Below are 17,538 nucleotides of genomic sequence, written 5' to 3' on the forward strand. Positions count from 1 at the left end.
TGACCGGGCCGCTGACCGGCGGTTGGGGACCCCCGCACTTATGCATTCTCTCTGACATTTATTCATTACTGCCTTAACTATAATGAGGTCTTTGAACAGCCAGCATGGGACGTCACTCAAGTGGCAGTGAAGCTGCAGAATAGCTTGGCCATAACTATGGTTGACAGTTGGAGCCTAGACAAAGGTCAAGAAGTCAAGCACCTCCCAGTTAATCAATGGATGTTTTTCAACAAGCCAGGGGCCATCAAACACGGGCTCAAATACCAGAGGAAGACTGCTTTGACGGCAGTGCAAAGGAGGGGTGTGTGTTTGACTCTGTTCATGGGAGTAGCACTTTCAAGAAAAACATTTTTTTAAAGAAAGTTCTTGGTGGTGGTCTTGGCTGTTTCTAAATTCCACAGTAGTGTCAGACCACCTTACCATTCTGTAAAACTAGTTCATACACCAACGATATGGTGTCCGAAAGGGTTATGGGACAACTTGTTTTTAAACCTTTGGGGGGAGATACAAAACTGTATATCTGAACCAAAACTGTGTCACTTGGTAGCTTTTGTGCAAGGCGGGAGGACTGATCCAAGGGCACTTTGCTTATGACAGCACCTCGTGAACAACACTCACAGCACAGTGACCAGATGCAGAATTGTCTACTTGACACCTCACAATCACTCTGTCTGTGGTTGGTTACCAATTGTCTGAACAGATTTTCCCTGATCACAACCCCCAAGCCCCCTTCTTCCGTTTGTCACAACTAAAGTTAATCCCCCGCTGGAAAAGGTGGACCTGAAGGTAAATGGATGCAGCTCTAGTCATATCAACCAAAACCACAGTTGATTTTAGTTCTCCAGGTGGGCTAGGTTAATTCAGCAGCACAGCCTACCTAGTTGTGTTTACCACATGTGGGTCGCAAGATAATTTCAAAACATGTTCATCTTATCGCGCACTCCCTGATCTCAAAATTCCATCTGATCATCTGTCTGATCATCAGTCATTTTTATTTTCACAAATTTCTCCAATTCGACAATTCAATACATAATAATGTTCAGTGCTAAATGGCATTTTCCCAAAACATAGTAAGCCTTATTTGCATCCTGGAGTTGTTGTTACAATGTTAGTTAGCTGGTTAGTTGGTTAGTTAGTGAGTTTTCAACATTTTACCTCAGGAATCTATGGAAGCTAAAAACGCCTGATACTGAAGAGCCCCCTTAAAATTTTCCATAAAGTATGAACCTCAAAAAGGATTTTAGATGCCACAATCATGAAGAGTGAAGCTTGTTTCTACTTCTGTCACAAGGCCTGGTTGGGTCACAGTGGTAACCAGGAATAGCAATGTAACAGTAGACAGAGACAGTGAGGTCTGCTTATGTCAGTAGGTGCTGGGGAGGTGTCTGCAAAACTGGACCTGTGTGTGCTGACCGTCTATAAACAGAACTTGCATACATGTGGGGGCAATGTTTGAACTGGTGTAAATATTGCATTTATACAGACCAACTTTTATTCAAACTTGTTTGGGACTTGAGAAAAGTTGAAATGTGTTGCTGAGTGGAAAATAAATGAGGACTGTACTGCTTAATACTCTTTAACGCATGCAATACTGTATTGGGGATGAGATAGGAAAAATATGAACAAGCATCTGTAATTAGTAATTTAGACCAAAGAGATACCTGCATTGTGTTATTTGATTGGGTTTCAATACATCAATGAAGAAACAACACTGCTGCAGACAGTGGAAGAATAATAAAGATATTATTGTCAATATTATGAACACAAAAATTGGGTACTTTTAGATTACAACAATCAAGTAATCATGAATTCACCCATACACAGATTTTTTTCCCCCCAGAACATAGCCCCTGTTACAAGCAGAAAGGGGTTTTCTGCCTGTCCTGCCCACTCATGATTTTCTATGACATGGTAAAAGAGTCACAAGAAAAGTTCTGAAGTTACAGTTGTTAAATGTCCCATGATTCCATACAACAAAAACAAGCAAGCTGAGCGAGCTTGCCAGCAATGATATGGAAATTATCTTTTCGTCACACACGCCGGTGGCAGTGATGCGTTCGACACACTTGGAAAATCAGCACTCAGCACAACAGAACAGTGAATGGCTTGCTAAAACACCTCCTAAAGTGACATGTAACATAACATGTTACAGGATCATAATTTGTGGTCTATTTGTGGTGTTTACGATCAATATTGGTAATTATAACTTTATCCCTTGGCACAAATTAGGGATGCATTCAAAAATTCACTCTGACGCCTTATCAATACTCTGAGAGTGGAATTGTTGCGTGAGGCAGAGTGTCCTCCCCTTCTATAAATTTATGACCGCACTCGTGTTATTTTTGTCGTGACGAGCAAGACTACTGTAAGCATTAGCTACTGTGGCTCTTTTGATCGCGCCGCTAAACAACCGCCAACTTCAGAAAAAAAGTTTACAATTTACCAACTTGAATTGTAGCCATGGTACAGGAATGGTGAATGAGGTCGTATAAATCCCCCGCTAGCCCGCCACCCTCACATCTTGCTTGTTCGGTTTCAATTCATCCTGCCAGACGCTCTGGCCGCTTGGTGTCTCCAAAATCAGAGCAGCAGAAGCGCACTCCGGCACTCTCGTTTTGTAACACTCTGAATAACCAAATGGCACATTCCACTAATGGAGTGGAGCGGCTTATATTGTCAATTAATGGCAGAAACTCACCAATTACGGACGGTTTCTGTCCATATTTCCTGCGAATAGATGTAGAAGTGGTACATTTGTGTGGGTTCAGTCCCCAATCAGTAACAGTGTGAATTTTAAAGTAAAGGTTATCTGTCTCTGGATGTGTCGTGTGAACTCAGAACAAGCTAAGTGGTATTTAAAAAAAATAGATGGATGGATGTATTTGGACAATGACGCAATATTTATGTCTTTGCCTTCAAACAACAGCAAACCTCATTTGGAAAAAAAAAGAAAAAAGAAGATTGTGTGGTTTCAAGCGTACAATTGTACTATTTTTGGACATACTCTGACACTGATAACACAAGTAAAATTCTCAAATGGAATCCAATTTAGGAGCTTCAGAAAGAAAATGGAAATGGTGCTAACTTTCTTCTGACGGTGTTGGATAGGTTTTAACATATGAATGTTTCAGTTTCATAAGTGTTAAGTCAGTTTTATTTGTGCAGTGATAAACGTAGTTTTCAAAGTACTGTACTGTACTGTAACTATACTATACAGTGTACAGCGACAAATTAGTGTACGTGGAGCATTTTCCACATCGGCAACATATACAGTACAGTTCAAACAGTGCATCAGAGAAATACAGACAGCAAATAAAACAATCCCACTTACTTTAGGTCCAATGAATGAAAGCGTTCTCTCCCTCTGCTGTGTTCATCACCAATGCAGCTTTTCAAAAAAAAAAAAAAAACCCACGTGTCTTCTGAGTAAGCGCGAATAATTTAGGCAACAACAGCAGTGTTTATGGGCTTTGTCCTCACGTTCTTTTGTAATGATAATCCCATAAAAAAAAGACTGACCAATGTATGCTGCAGATGTCGGAGCGATCCCAACGGCAGCTGTTTACTTGTTCACTTGTTAGGCTCCGAGTTTACCCACTGGTGGGTGCGTGTCGGTACATCACACTATCAAGGTTATACGCTTAAAAGTCCCTATCTTTTTTTAGTCCAATGGGCAACAATTCGCTTTCTCATCCGAAAGGAACTCCTGTGACTAACTGCCGGTTTTCAGTACTCCCAGAATCAGCACAGACAGCGGCCGGGTTGTCAGGGGAGGAGCTGAGGGAGGAGCAAGACGAGGAGACTGGAGACTCAGAGAGGAGAGGAAAGGGGGGCGGGGGAGGGAGTTGGGAGTGCGGGTGTGGGTGTGGGTTGTATACATCTCGATATTTCTTTGCATTGAGATTTCCTTTATTGATGAGACGGCGATGCCAACCACAGATGATTGCACAAGAGTCACCGGCAGCGTCAGAATAAACCGTTTGGCATAGGCAATGAAGGTTTGTAACGATACAAATTGGAACAACATACTTTCGAAGTTGCATTACTCATCCTAAAAATGCCTCTTGGGTATAATTGGGCAACATTTAAAAGGGATTTTTTTTTAACTATAGAAATGCTACTGGACAAGAAGCAAAGAGAACCAATTTGCCAAATACATATTTCTGAACGTTTTGTTTTGTGTGTGTTTGTTTTATTTGTTGTGTAAACCTACAACAAATATACACCATTGTTTACCCAGTACAGTATAACATTGACATTATCATTTAAAATGGGCACTCAGGAGTATGCCTTAAAATGATCAGTACACTTAAAGATCACATATACCGGTAATACGAATACTGATTGACTGTCAAAGTGAGATCCTGCAATAATTCTTTCTTCGGCCGATTATTGGCCATTCTTAGAGAACCATCAACCAACACCGGAAGAAGATGAAGAAGAAATAAGTATTTTTAAGAATTTTGTAAATCTTGCTGCTTAGCAGACCTGTAACATTAAAGTGTATGACTTTCGTCCATTACTTTGCACCAGTACACATGGATAATACTTAAAAGTATATTATTCAGACAGTTATCACCGTAGTACCATGTGTAGTTCATCCACTGTAAACCTGCACTCTTCAGTATGGCACCCAGTTAAAGTGCATTGGAAGCATGTCACAGATGCCAGAGACAGATCTGATGTCTCTGTATTATTAGCAAGTGTTGAGCATGTAAAGATGCATATGCAGTGGTAATGTGCAAAGTAAAGGAACAGATAAAACCAACAAAGAATTACTGTTTATACACTCGTGGAGCCAAAAGACAGAAATCCTTTGTGCAAGTGTTTTACAGGAAGTACTGATCACAATATTGAGTAACCAAAAGCCATTAATGTCTGATTTACATCCGCTACTACAAGCCATGACACAACTATGACAACAACACAAAATACCTCCTTAATGACCCACCTTATCTCTTCCCAGTTTCCACATAGCAGAAGTTTTGATTCTGACAGTGACAGTGAGCACTTCAGTGGAAGCAGTTTACAGTAAGTAGCATTATTTCCTCAATTTGTTTGGCCAGTAAGAGACCAGGTTGAAAGTTGGGCTGATTGTTGGATATTGTTTTAGTGATATGCTTCGCTGCTGACTAAATATCAGTTGATAAAGTAGCTTCTACAAGAATGACAATTAAGCGTTTGTGTTGGAGAAAATGTCTACAATATTACAGTAAAATCCACACCCTGCAAGCAGAGTGACTAACGATGAGCATTTCTATTTGCATTGGAAATGCACTGAGCTCTGATGTCAATGTCTAAGAATGTTACATGACTAAGGTGAAACTATTACTCCTGTACAATTTATCTCTCTTTGGGAAATTGAAAATCCTTTTTCCTCCTCTGTATAAATGTAATGGCAATTAACTAGATAAGCCACACAGCCTTTTGGTCGATAACTACTTAAAAGAGCTGAGTGCTTTTTTATTGAATGGACCTACTTCTCTTGCTGAGCCAGCACAGGCTTCCCATAATCGCTTTTTTTCTCTTCTAGTGTATGCTAGCCATTGTGAATGCAATTTATAGTAAGGAAAAGGGATGTTTAACAAAAAATATTACCGTTACTCTTTTTAAAAAAGCATAAACTGACCTCATCTCATAGAACAGAATACATCACCTCAACTGTATTTATGTAGAATTACACGACAGCAACACGGTCAGGACCAAGCTTTTTTAATTTTTTTTTTTTTTTGCGAGACCCCAAAAATCTGATACTACATCAGAAGCCCGGAAATTTGCAGGTCACATGCAAACCTTCTTCCTGCCTTACACACAGGACAGTGATTCGGGAAATAAAGTCATGAAAACGCTAAAGAGATTGTCCGTGTCAAAGCGCCTTACGTTAGAGTAGAATCTTACCTTGGGACAAGCGGATCGGTTGTGTCACTTGGAGTCCATCAACAGCGCATAGATTCCCGCAGGGATGTAACAAGATGACCCCTGACCTATTTTCTATGTAGCAATGTTGAGCTTCCACCCCCGGGCCTTGGATGTTGATGTCCATTGGACCATGACCTATAGTTGTACGGCCTGTGGAGAAGAAGGAAGCATTGTAAGGGGGTCCACAAAGTCGCACACACGCACGGACAGATAGATCGATAGATAGATCTCCGCACTATGTTATGTTTAATAAGGGGCACCATTAAAATTTTGACAGTCTTTCTTCTCCTTCCCTGATGGCTTCACACCCTCCCACACTCCTCTACCTGTTTTACACAAGACCAAATAAGATAACAACTGTCACTGATGCTAAAAATGACAAGCTACAGTCTGTAAATACTCTGTAATACTGTCTGGCTAACCACCTGTGGGAGGGGCCACAGTGGTCAGTTGCAATGTGAGCTGGCAGAACTCCAGCAGAACTTTACCCACGTCCCGGGGGAGGCGGGGGGACATCGAACTCAGTCCGAATGGACCAATCGGAGCTGTGGCTGAAAGGTGATCGGTGCCTATCGTGTCAGCAATCCACAAAACGGTTGGGGGACACCAACGGTAAGTGATGTCATCAAGCTGAAGAAGGAGTTGAACCTTTTTCACCTTTGGGACTGCAACTGATGGGTACCAGGTGACCAAGTGGAATGCACCTTTAGCAGCCGTCAAGGTGAAAATCAGGCTTTATGTGTTCCCAAAATTTGTTTTGATGCTGATTTACTTGGGTAAAACAAAAAACATTTTTTGTTGTTAAATTTTCCCAATACAAGTTTGCATAATACAGATTTTACCATGCGTTGTAATTCACAACAGCTTTGACATTCCAGAAAAAAATCTTTGCTGAACCTCAACCTTACAAATAAATATTATTATAATTATAAAATAAGAAAAACAATTATTATTATTATTATTATTATTATTATTATTATTATCATTTCTATTATTATTGAGGCGGACCGGTGTATGTGTATATATATATCTATATATATATAGATATATAGATAAACACCGGGCCGCCTCAATAACATTAGTAATAATAATCATTATTTTATATATATATATATATATATGTATGTATATTATACAGTATTATATAGTATATATTCTAAATACAGCAATCACCAAAGCCATTGAATCATTGTGATGATTTTTTTTTTTAATCATCCCAGGGGTGTTAGGAGGGGTGTCCTCCAAGTCCACTTCACGGCACAGATGTGCTTCTGCCACGCCGAGACTCGAGTGCACTATTAGTGTGCTGCATTTAAAGGGAATGAAAGGAGCCATTTTGGTGGTCATTGGCCACGATTGAAGTAAATTGGGGGCACTCTTGTGCTTGTCTGGGAAATTACCAACACTGGATCAAACCCATATTCTCGTAGATATACGACACGAGCCATGCAGGATTTACTCCGGTCACAAAAACAGAGCCCGAATTATTTAATTCACTGACTGAAGTGTATGTCCCAAACCTTTTGCCCATATGATGGATAATATGGTCTCTGTTTTTCTTGGAATCAATTGCAGCATCGCTCTACCAGTCCAATACAGAGAAGACTAATATTGCTTTGGCCTCTGGACTTGCAAAATTGCACAGGTATGTGTCAAGAAACACACCCTGTGTACCAGCCTCAATAGACACAGACACATAAAGGGAAAGCTGGTGTGGCTAAAGAGACACGCAGCAAAAGCAGACAAGGCCAAAGGGTTACACATGCAGAAACCTGCCAGCAAACACTGAAAGAAAGAGGACAGTGAGGTGAAAACGAGCTTTCCACTGTAACTGACAAGAGTGTTGTGTAAGGGGAGGAACTTTACATCATAAAGGTGAGGTACAGCAAAATACTCACCCTCAGGCAGAGGCAGCAGAGTGATGGCAACACTCAGACGTCCACTACCTAGGCTGACGAGATGAGGGCGCTCAGCCTGGAACTTCAATCCCTTTCCAGTCTCGATCACATCCAGTGGAGTGCTCTGTTGAGAAACACCAAGGCCAGAAAATTTATCATTGTGATTACTAGGTTTTAAACCATTTAAACCCTTTCAGGGACAGCGGTTACTACAGTGGACAGCTTATCATTTATCAGGTTATAGGGTGCATAAAATGGTTAATGGTCATTTTAAGATGAATGAGTGATTTTCTCTTTGAAATGTTAACGTATACCATATTTCTGTGGTACATCAGATAGAGCATCATTATTAACATTTAATTTCATAAGGTGATGGAACTAGAGGGTAACACTCATCATTCAAAGGAACGAGAGCAGAGGCTGTAATCATCCCACTCCCACAAAAAAAAAATCCAATCCCATCCTCATCCCAGAAGTGAACCAAAGTAAAAAAACAAAAAACTGTCCTGCTCGCCCCAGTCAGAATGACTCCCACTCCCGTACCACTCCCATTTTGGAAGTCAGCCACTTCAAAAACAAATTACAGTTGCCTTTTACTCATTACTCACAGTTTTGTCCTAATGGAATTTTCGAGTTTCTTTTTTTGGAGGGGTGGGGGGGTTCAGATTGGATAATCCCACTCCCATCTCTTGCTGTGAATTTTGTATCCTGTACTGTCCCAATCCAGTGATTGAAGGCAAAATTGGCTCCGGGGATTCCCGTAAAAAAATGTCTGCCTCTAGTTGGAACGACAGTATACATTACACACTATGAATGGTTCACATCAGTTGTCATGTCCTGACAATTATCTTAAAGTGTTAAGCGGTGACACATGATGTCGTAATACAGGCTTGCAAATGCGTCACTATGCTTCCACTTGAAGAGCTTTACCCATCACCCTAGGGCTTTAATCAATGTCTTGACATGAAATGATTAGAATCGGTGACTGTTTTCACCGGGATGTCCAAACTTTTACTTCAATGGACCCCGTTTAGAAAAATCAAAGAATGCAAGGGCCTCTTTGAAATGATTCCCCTTGATTATATTTACAATAACACTCAAAAAGTAATCCAGCATTGTATATAAGAATATGCTGTATGTAATACATTTATTACGATAGAAGAATAGCTATGCGATGAGGGGAAAAAAAAGGATTTTTCAGGATTTTGGAATTGCCAGTAGCCCTGTATCTCATTGGAACATACCATAGTATCCGCTCAGGTTGCCACCAGTTCTGTAAAATAAGGAATTGTCCTATAATTGGGAATTAAATCTCGTTTCCAATACTGGTTCTATACGGGAGGCAGTTTGTTCCGTATTTTCCTAATTGTCCCATGCGTCTGTCACACACAAAGGTGAACACTGATTTTAATAATAATGAACAAAATAAAAGACAGGAAATATTCAAGACAGCAACATGGTATTGGCAGGAGGTCCGCGGACCCGCGAGTGTAGTCTACATCTGGTGCGTTCTCCTCTGCTCTGGGCCAAATCCTCAGTCGGTCTGTCTGTCTGTCTGTCTGCACGCAGGCAGCCCAGCCCCGTTGCGCTCCCACTATCTGTCATGTTCATGTGGCTAGTAACTCATTGCTCAAAGTATGCTCACTGCATACTTTGAGCAATCCTGTTCACTTTCACGGCACTGCTTTGAAAATCATAGTTGCAAGGAGTAACAAGAAGTGCTTTTGGAAGAAGTAGCACAGGGGAGAAGAAAGGGAAAGCTGTTGAATGTTTAGCCGTGATCAGGCACATGACGGGGTTGAGGAAGAGGATTGTTTTGCACTTTTTGCCATTTTTTTCATCTTTTCATTTGGGTTCACACAAGTGTTTCATTATATTATAGTTATTTTTATTATAGTAAAAGTGTCCCCAGACAAGCTTTTTTATAGCTGTGACAGCACTCTACAGTATATGCATGTAACACAGTATGCTCACGTTCAGTTTATTCAACCTTGAACATTTAATCGCACAAGTTTACAAGTGTTTCATGTTTTCTTCTTCTTAAAAGTGAAGGCATCCCCGATTGTTGCATTTGTAGCACTTTATAGCCTATTTAATTTAAGTATTGTCCTCTTTCAGTAAAAGCGTCCCCAGACAGGCTTTGTTTAATTTACAGCATTTTATACACTTTATATGTATACAATACAGTAGTCCAGGTCTATATGCTCAAGTTCAGGCTATTCAGTGTTTTACAATTGTTATAAGTGTTGAAGTACAAATCTTTGTTTAATTTGCAAGGCTCAAGAACAGTTTATTCCACCAGGCGATCAGGAGACTCAACTCCCTCCCTGTTCTGCCCCCCCCCCCACGCCACCTATCCCTGCCTACTACCACAGACTGTGACCCTCCCTCAGCATCTGACATCCGATTATTGCGCTTAAACAATGCACTAACTTTAACCCGCAATAATTACAAGTGCCCTTGGTTGTCTATTGATTGCTATTTATTGTTTTATTTACAATACAATACAATACATTGTATTGTTTTATTTGTTTATAGTCATATATTTATGTCTTTATGTCTTTTTTATGCAGTTCAGTTTCGCTGCCCTTAATTTTAGCTGTATGTGTTTTCAATGCACTGCATGTTTGAACTGTGGTTGAGAGGAAAGGCATTTCACCTGTGCTGTATGTTGTACATAGAGTATATTTGACAATAAAGCTGACTTGACATTTTAATAGCCTATAGACTATGCCCAGGTTCAGGCTACTTCAGTCTGTAAAAAAAAATAAATAATAATAACAATGTTCATTGCTAATTAAGCACTTTAAACTTGAAGTGAGTCTAAATGCTCTCTTGACTTCTCCTTCCTGACTGACCACCAAGTGACCCCTAGGCCCAGAGGCTAATATGACATGTTAAATAATGTCAATGAAATTAAAGCATTTTGTTTTTTCAGATAAAAAAAGAACACATGTGATTCTCTGGAATTTGCATGTTCTCCCTGTTACTTCCCACATTCTAAAAACATGCATGGCAGGTTAATGGAACACATTAAAGTGTCCCTCTGTGTATTGTGCGCGCAAATATCGTCTATGTGTGCCCTGCGATTGGCTGGCAACCAGTTCAGGGTTTACCCCGCCTCCTGTCAGAAGTCAGCTGGGATAGGCTTGAGCACGCTCACGACCGTTGTGAGGATAAGCGGATCTGAAAATGGATGGATCGATGTGATTCTATGAATTCATAGTTTTCCCTTATTTCCAGATCTGAAAGGTTGCAACCTTCGTATTGGCTCCTGCACTGAGCAGCAGCAGAATCAAAGCAAGAGCAATCTGGACGAAGCTCACCTTGACATGCGGCAGAAATTTGAGCACACAGGCATGTGTTATGTTAATTGCTACTGTAACCGAATTATCTTTTATTTTTCATAGGGGCCCTATTAAAATAAATGTTATGTCTTATGGGTGGAAAGCAAGAGATGTGAGATAAGAAGATGTTTCTTTTCTTCGCCTCCTTACAACTCCATGTTGAAAGGAAGTCGTAAAATGCAGGCCAGCAACACTGCAAATGGCCCCGGGGCCATAGTTCGAACACAAGTGCTTTTGCGCATTCCTCAACACACTGAAGGAAATACAGTAGTGTGTTTGTCTGCAGGGGTGTTGCCATAAAATCAGCGCTCCACAATTCAGAGAAATGCTGTTCCTGGCATGTGATGAGTGCTTTAAAGTGCAGCGTTGGCTGAATTTGAACTGATATATTTCTTTTTTTTTAATTCTGTCTGCAGCTTACATGGGCAGAATTTGTTGTCTTTGTTATTCTTCTCCTGTGTATCAGCGTGTGATCCGCAGCATAACTAATATTTTTGTCTCAGATTGAGTAGAAAATGGTTTGAGTATTTTTCGGTAGTTTTATATATATATATATATATATAGCTTGCACATATCTCTGGCTATTGGAGCAGCATGGTGTAAACTGGTTAGCACGTCTGCCTGGCAGTACAGTCCTTGGGCTTGAATCCGGACTGTGGCCTTCCTGTGTGAAATTTGAATATTCTGCCCGTGCCTGCATTGGTTTTCTCCGGGTACTCTGGTTTCCTCCCACATTCCAAAAGCATGCATGGCAAGTTCATTGGGCACTATTTAGAGTCTAAATAGTCCCTAGGTGTGAGAGTAAGTGTGACTCATTGTTTGTCTTTGTGTGCCCTGTGATTGGCTCGCAACCATTTCCGGGGTGTGCCCCACCTACTGCCAGAAGACAGCTGGGATAAGCTCCAGCACCCACCTTGTGAGGATAAAGCGGATAGGAAAATGCATGGGGGGGGACATATTATTCTTTATTCTACATGTGTGTGCGCGCTGTTTGTACAAATTTCTGATTAATCTAAATGTGTTAAAAATGTCTTGCTTCCTTTCACAATGCAACGTTTACAGTTCAGCAAACATGCCATTTGTATATTACCCGAAAAGTGATGATTGTAGAGAACAAGGAATGGGACAAATGTCTGCAATATACCAAATTACATGCTGATTTCCTTTTTTTTTTTACCCAGTGTCATTGTCTGGAATCATCGACTGTGATCATCCACAACCAAAGTTCAATTATAATGAAAATTAGCTACATACTGGCACACTTTGAATTGAGAAAGAAGAAGAAATTGTATGTTCTGTAAATTATGAAATGGACTGTAAGGTGTGGAGTCACTGTCACTTAAATAATTAAATATGGACTGTAAGGTGTGGAGTCACTGTCACTTAAATTAAAAAAAAAGAAGCTTTATCTTTTGGTCTGTTTTTACTTGAGTCCGCACACTATCGATCGCCACCTGCGCATGGCCATTGCCTTGGCCTCTGTGACCTGTTAAGCTGGTGTTGTGGTAATGGGGTTGAGGAAGTGTTGGACAGCAGGAATGCAGAAATTGTCTCTACCATAGAGTGCTGGTGCACCCATGAGGCACACTATGCATTAACCTCTCAATGAGCCACTACTCTATGTGCACTATTCAGTAGGGATCTCCAACCACTGGGCCGCAGCCTCGTATCAGCTGTGTATGAGTGAGTCAAATTAGATCATATGTCATAGCATGTTTTATGTTTGTTATGCAGTGAGTTGAGGCTAACATCCCGTTTGGGCCCATTCAAAACTCATCCCAAAAGTTCAAAATGTTTTAGCACGATTTAAAAGAGGGATTTATAGATGCGGGCGGCCCGCTAGTCGACTGGTTAGCGCCTCTGTCAGTGCAGAGGTGTAGGGTTCGATTCCAGTGTAGAGTTTGCATATTCTCCCCATGCCTGCGTGGGTTTTCTCCGGGTACTCCGGTTTCCTTCCACATTCCACAAACATGCATGGCAGGCTGATTGAACACTCTAAATTGTCCTTAGGAGTGAGTGTGAGTGTGGATGGTTGTTCGTCTGTGTGTGCCCTGCGATTGGCTGGCAACCAGTTCAGGGTGCCCCCCTACTACTGCCCGAAGACAGCTGGCATAGGCTCCAGCATCCCCGCGACCCTTGTGAGGATAAAGTGATCGGAAAATGAACAGATGGATGGATGGATGGATGCATGGATGGATGGATGGATGGAAGGAAGGAAGAATGGATTTATAGGACCAGTATTGTCACTGATGAAAGAATTGTTTCAGTCAGAAAACTCGAGTGCAGGACATTTGTCCTATTGAGTGATCTTCTTTCACTGCATTAGACTGAAAATGTAATCATGGTGGATGTATTTCCTCCCCCTTCTATTATTTCATTGTATTGTATAAAATAAATAACAAACAGATTAAATGAGAAATAATTAACTGTCCCATGCGTAATATTTAGTCATTGGAGTCTAATGTAGCTCTCTGTCAGCCACGCTCAAACGACGAAAGGGGACACGTATAGGGCAAAGGAAATGAGGCATTCCATTTCTGGTTTCAACTAATCACTGACTCCGGTGGAAGATTCCTGTTTTACAACATGCTCATCTACTGTATGTTGTCAGCGCATGTCCTGAGCTGAGCTGCTCTGACTGGCTGGCCATTTGGGATAATGGTGTTAATTCACTTAACATGGATTAGGGCACAGGTGCCAAACTCAAGGCCCGGGGGCCAGATCCAGCCCGCCAGATCATTTTATGTGGCCCGCAAAAGCAAATCGTGTGTGTCATCTTGCTAAAATCTGTACCGAAATGTCAAATTGTCATGTGTAATAAATAACGTTGAGATTTTGCATTAATTTTGTTACGCAGTTTACACTCACTTGTACAAAAATTGAACAAAACATTATAATTGACTTGACTGATTTCAAAACTAGTAATCTACTAATTTGTTATGTAAAAGTAATAATTTTGTGGTTTCACTGTCATCACGGCCCTCTGAGGGAAGCCGTAGCTCTAAACTGCCCCACGACTAAAATGAGTTTGACACTCCTGGTTTAGGGAGAATCTCCTTCCTCTTCTTCTCCTTTCGGCACATCCCTATTCAGGGGTCGCCACAGCGAGTCAGTAATTTCCATCCGCCCCTGTAAACCGTCCTACCAACTCGCATGGTTGGTTTAGGGAGAATATCGAGGCCATTTATGAATGAAGATGCACTCCAGATTTGCAGTACTCCAATCATAGAATATTCATCTTCTCTTTAGTTTTATTTTCCTGTCTAAATTCACAGCTACATACCGTATAGCTCTATGATACGTATTCAAAACACACTCTCACCTTTAACACCTGGCGGGCTTGTGTGCCACTCTCTGGCGCATTCCTGTTCAGGCGGTCCATGTCCATCGAGATGTCTGCGGCCCCCTGACTCACATGAATATCCTGTGTGAGGAAATGAAAGTTTATTTTTCATTAAATGTTTTATTTTCCAGATAATAATATTCATAAAAACAACGGTGACATATGTTTTGCAGCCAGTAGGTCTTTTATGATTGTGAACAGATTGTACACCACCGGTCTCAACACATACTTTAATTTGAAAACCGATACACAAGCGCTGCCTTTGCAAATATGAGAAAGCTGTAAGAAACTTTTTCATGGAATGAAATTGTGTGGTTAGTGTACATCATACTGTGAGGTGCTTCTAATAATTTGTTCATGTCATCCTCTCGCTCTAAATGCGGTCAAAGACATAATAATTCTCGGTATGGTGCAGTGCAATTCTACCACTGCAGCGTGGAACCACAATAACATATTTAAAATTTTTCTAAAAATCTGCCTGAACAGTTGAATTCAGGTTTCATGTAATTTGAAACTCACAGGGTTTTCTGGTATTCACGAAGTGTAATTTAACATAGATTGAGAATCAAATGTATGTTCTTTCCTGTACTACCCTCTAAATTCACTTGAACATAGTTCGACTACACTGAAAAGATTTTGGAGTGATATTTACTCGGGGGAAAAAAATAGTTGTTTTTTTTTTTCCAGTCAAAAATTTTATAAAGAGAATTTCTGAGTAAATTTTACTTGCCTAGTATTCATTTATTTAAAAAAAATAAAATAAAAATGGTAACTTGATGAACACACCCACAACTTTCATATTGGGAGGCAGCCATTTTACCACCGAAGCTATACTTACACGTTACTGTAGTTAATAATGGCTGTCTCCAAAAGTAGAGCACAAAAATGGTTTCCGCTTGAAAGTACGAGTATTCCGCCTGACACCAGCAATACACTCGGGCATAGGAGGAGCGGCATGTCTCAGGTGTTAGAAGGGCTGCCCCCCAAAACTGAAGGTTGTTGGTCTATTCCTCAACCGTTGAGTGAATTCTTTCTTGTTTTAACTAATACTATGCAAGTAGAATTTACTCAAAAACTCTGTTATTTAATTGTATTTAGAATTTCTGAGTGAAAAGAAAAACTCCAGTACATGTTTTCAAGTCAATATTAGTCTTTTTTTGAACGTATGTTCAAATGAAATAATATTCGGCTTCAATTTTTGGTTAAATTATTTCAAAAGACTGAGTGCCAAACCCACAAATATGAACCGTGCCCGCTAATAGCACCTTCAATTGCATTTCATTTGCACCCGCAGTTTGCTCCATCTTAACATCTTATTCACAAAGGATATTGTGCTTCTACCAGCACAAACATGCCCACAAAGTTTCACAGCTGATTGCGGTTTGCACCGTGGCTGCCCCACATGGCAAAGTATCAATGCTGGCTCTGCCCCAAGAACAGCCTGGCAGAACAATGGCAGTTAGCAAGGGAAAGATGACATTTTCAGAATGCGAGCTTGGGATCCTGACTGAAGTGGTGGAAACAGGACTGCCCACACAAATCTCTGATAGTATCAAGAGTGAGCAAGAGAGAGAGAGAGAGAGAGAGAGAGAGAGAGAGGTGGAGCGACTGGAACTGCGGCAGTCGGATGTGACAGTGGTGATCTAGGGCAGTAAAATGCAGATGGATGGATGGATGGATGGATGGATGGATGGATAGATAGATAGATAGATAGATAGATAGATAGATAGATAGATAGAAAGGAGGCAAACATGTTTTTCTTTTTTTTTAATGAATTGGAATTGTAAAACTTTTTTGATGCTAAAATATACATTACTGTATTATGCATATAAGTAAATTGACATCTTGACCCTATTGCATTATACAAACGTATCTAATAAAATGTCCAATGAGAGTAAAAAAGCAACCAAGAATAATGTATCTTTTTAAACATTCTTCATATGTGCCATTGCTTTTGTTTTTGTTTTATTTTGTTTTGTGTTTTGGAGCGATTTGTACTTCTTGCTTCAACTCTTAAGATGTGATTTATGCTGACAGGACACAGACTCACGCTCCATATGGTCGAGGGTATTTAGCTGCAGGTTTTTGTGGCCACTGAGAAGGTAACATACGTCGACTCATTTAAATCCCTTGTGCTAGATTACACATTGGAAATCAGCCACTTTGGCCTGCTCTTGTGGCTCTAACTGGCAATGAGAACACCAAAAAACTGACGTACAAAAATCCCTTTTGCGCCATCATTATATTTCCATCGTGTCAGCAAGACGTGGCCATTAATAATCCTTTCTAGAGTACTTGTTAAGTGGTGTGATTCTGCATAGAGCTGAATATTTGTGAGAAAACATTGAAGTGACTTGTGGTTTGAAACCAAAGTCAAGCGTGAGAAAAGACATGGTTGATACAAATAGGGAATGGGAGTACTGGCTTTTGCATGCCTGAAATGATGCGCAACAGGATAGGAAAATATGTTTGTAATGTTCTCTGCCCTCGAGATAACAAAACCCTGCTGTAACATTGACATATTTCTTCTCCAGATAGACCCAATATTCTGTTGAGTCAGCCTTGAACCGTTAATCATAAAACAGGTTTAAAGAGTCCCACAAGTCAAGTTACTTCATCCAATAATGAACCGAAAAAAAAAGGGGGGGGGTGGATGATGCAAGCCCTCAGCTCTCATGTGGTCCCAACATCATCCCCTAGTCTAAAGGTGATATTTACCTTCTTCCAAATGTCCAGCAAATGCCAAGCTGTCATGGTTGACCTGTTGCTGGCTCAATCCAGCCAGTGTGACCTCGATTCAACTGGACACCTCAAAATACACTCAGTACAAATTCAGCAATGCTGCTTCTTTCCCTGGAAGCAGAGATTCTCTGTTTGCTGTAGATGCCTCTTCTTTGTCTCAAAATGTGAGCACAGTAGTATCCTCAAACTCTCACGAGGTGGACCTGTTGCTGCTTGCTCCACTTTACTAAGACAACCTACATTCCTGGCTGGAAGGTTCAAAGAGGATAGGAAGCAAGTGACGTGTGTG

At 40.7% G+C, this 17,538-nt stretch overlaps 1 protein-coding gene across 14 annotated transcripts in view; it reads right to left on the reverse strand.

Annotated features, from left to right (window-relative positions):
• The window catches only part of phldb1b (pleckstrin homology-like domain, family B, member 1b), a 114,122-nt gene that overhangs the window by 68,776 nt on the left and 27,808 nt on the right, over window positions 1-17,538 (reverse strand). For 6 of the 14 annotated variants that reach the window (XM_019861229.1, XM_019861235.1, XM_019861230.1 and 3 more), the window contains exons 1-4: window positions 17,226-17,468; window positions 14,487-14,588; window positions 7,818-7,941; window positions 5,899-6,069 (exon numbers count right to left, since the gene is read on the reverse strand). In XM_019861229.1, coding sequence (XP_019716788.1) covers window positions 5,899-6,069; window positions 7,818-7,941; window positions 14,487-14,588; window positions 17,226-17,261 — 433 coding nt within the window. In that variant the 5' untranslated portion in view covers window positions 17,262-17,468. Of the gene's footprint in view, window positions 1-3,331; window positions 3,743-5,898; window positions 6,070-7,817; window positions 7,942-14,486; window positions 14,589-17,225; window positions 17,470-17,538 lie in introns of those variants that run through there. The other 8 variants (XM_019861236.1, XM_019861234.1, XM_019861228.1 and 5 more) reach the window with 4 other exon arrangements.

Source organism: Hippocampus comes, unplaced genomic scaffold (genome assembly GCF_001891065.2).
Source record: "Hippocampus comes isolate QL1 unplaced genomic scaffold, H_comes_QL1_v1.1 scaffold122, whole genome shotgun sequence".
Classification (NCBI taxonomy): Eukaryota; Metazoa; Chordata; class Actinopteri; order Syngnathiformes; family Syngnathidae; genus Hippocampus; species Hippocampus comes.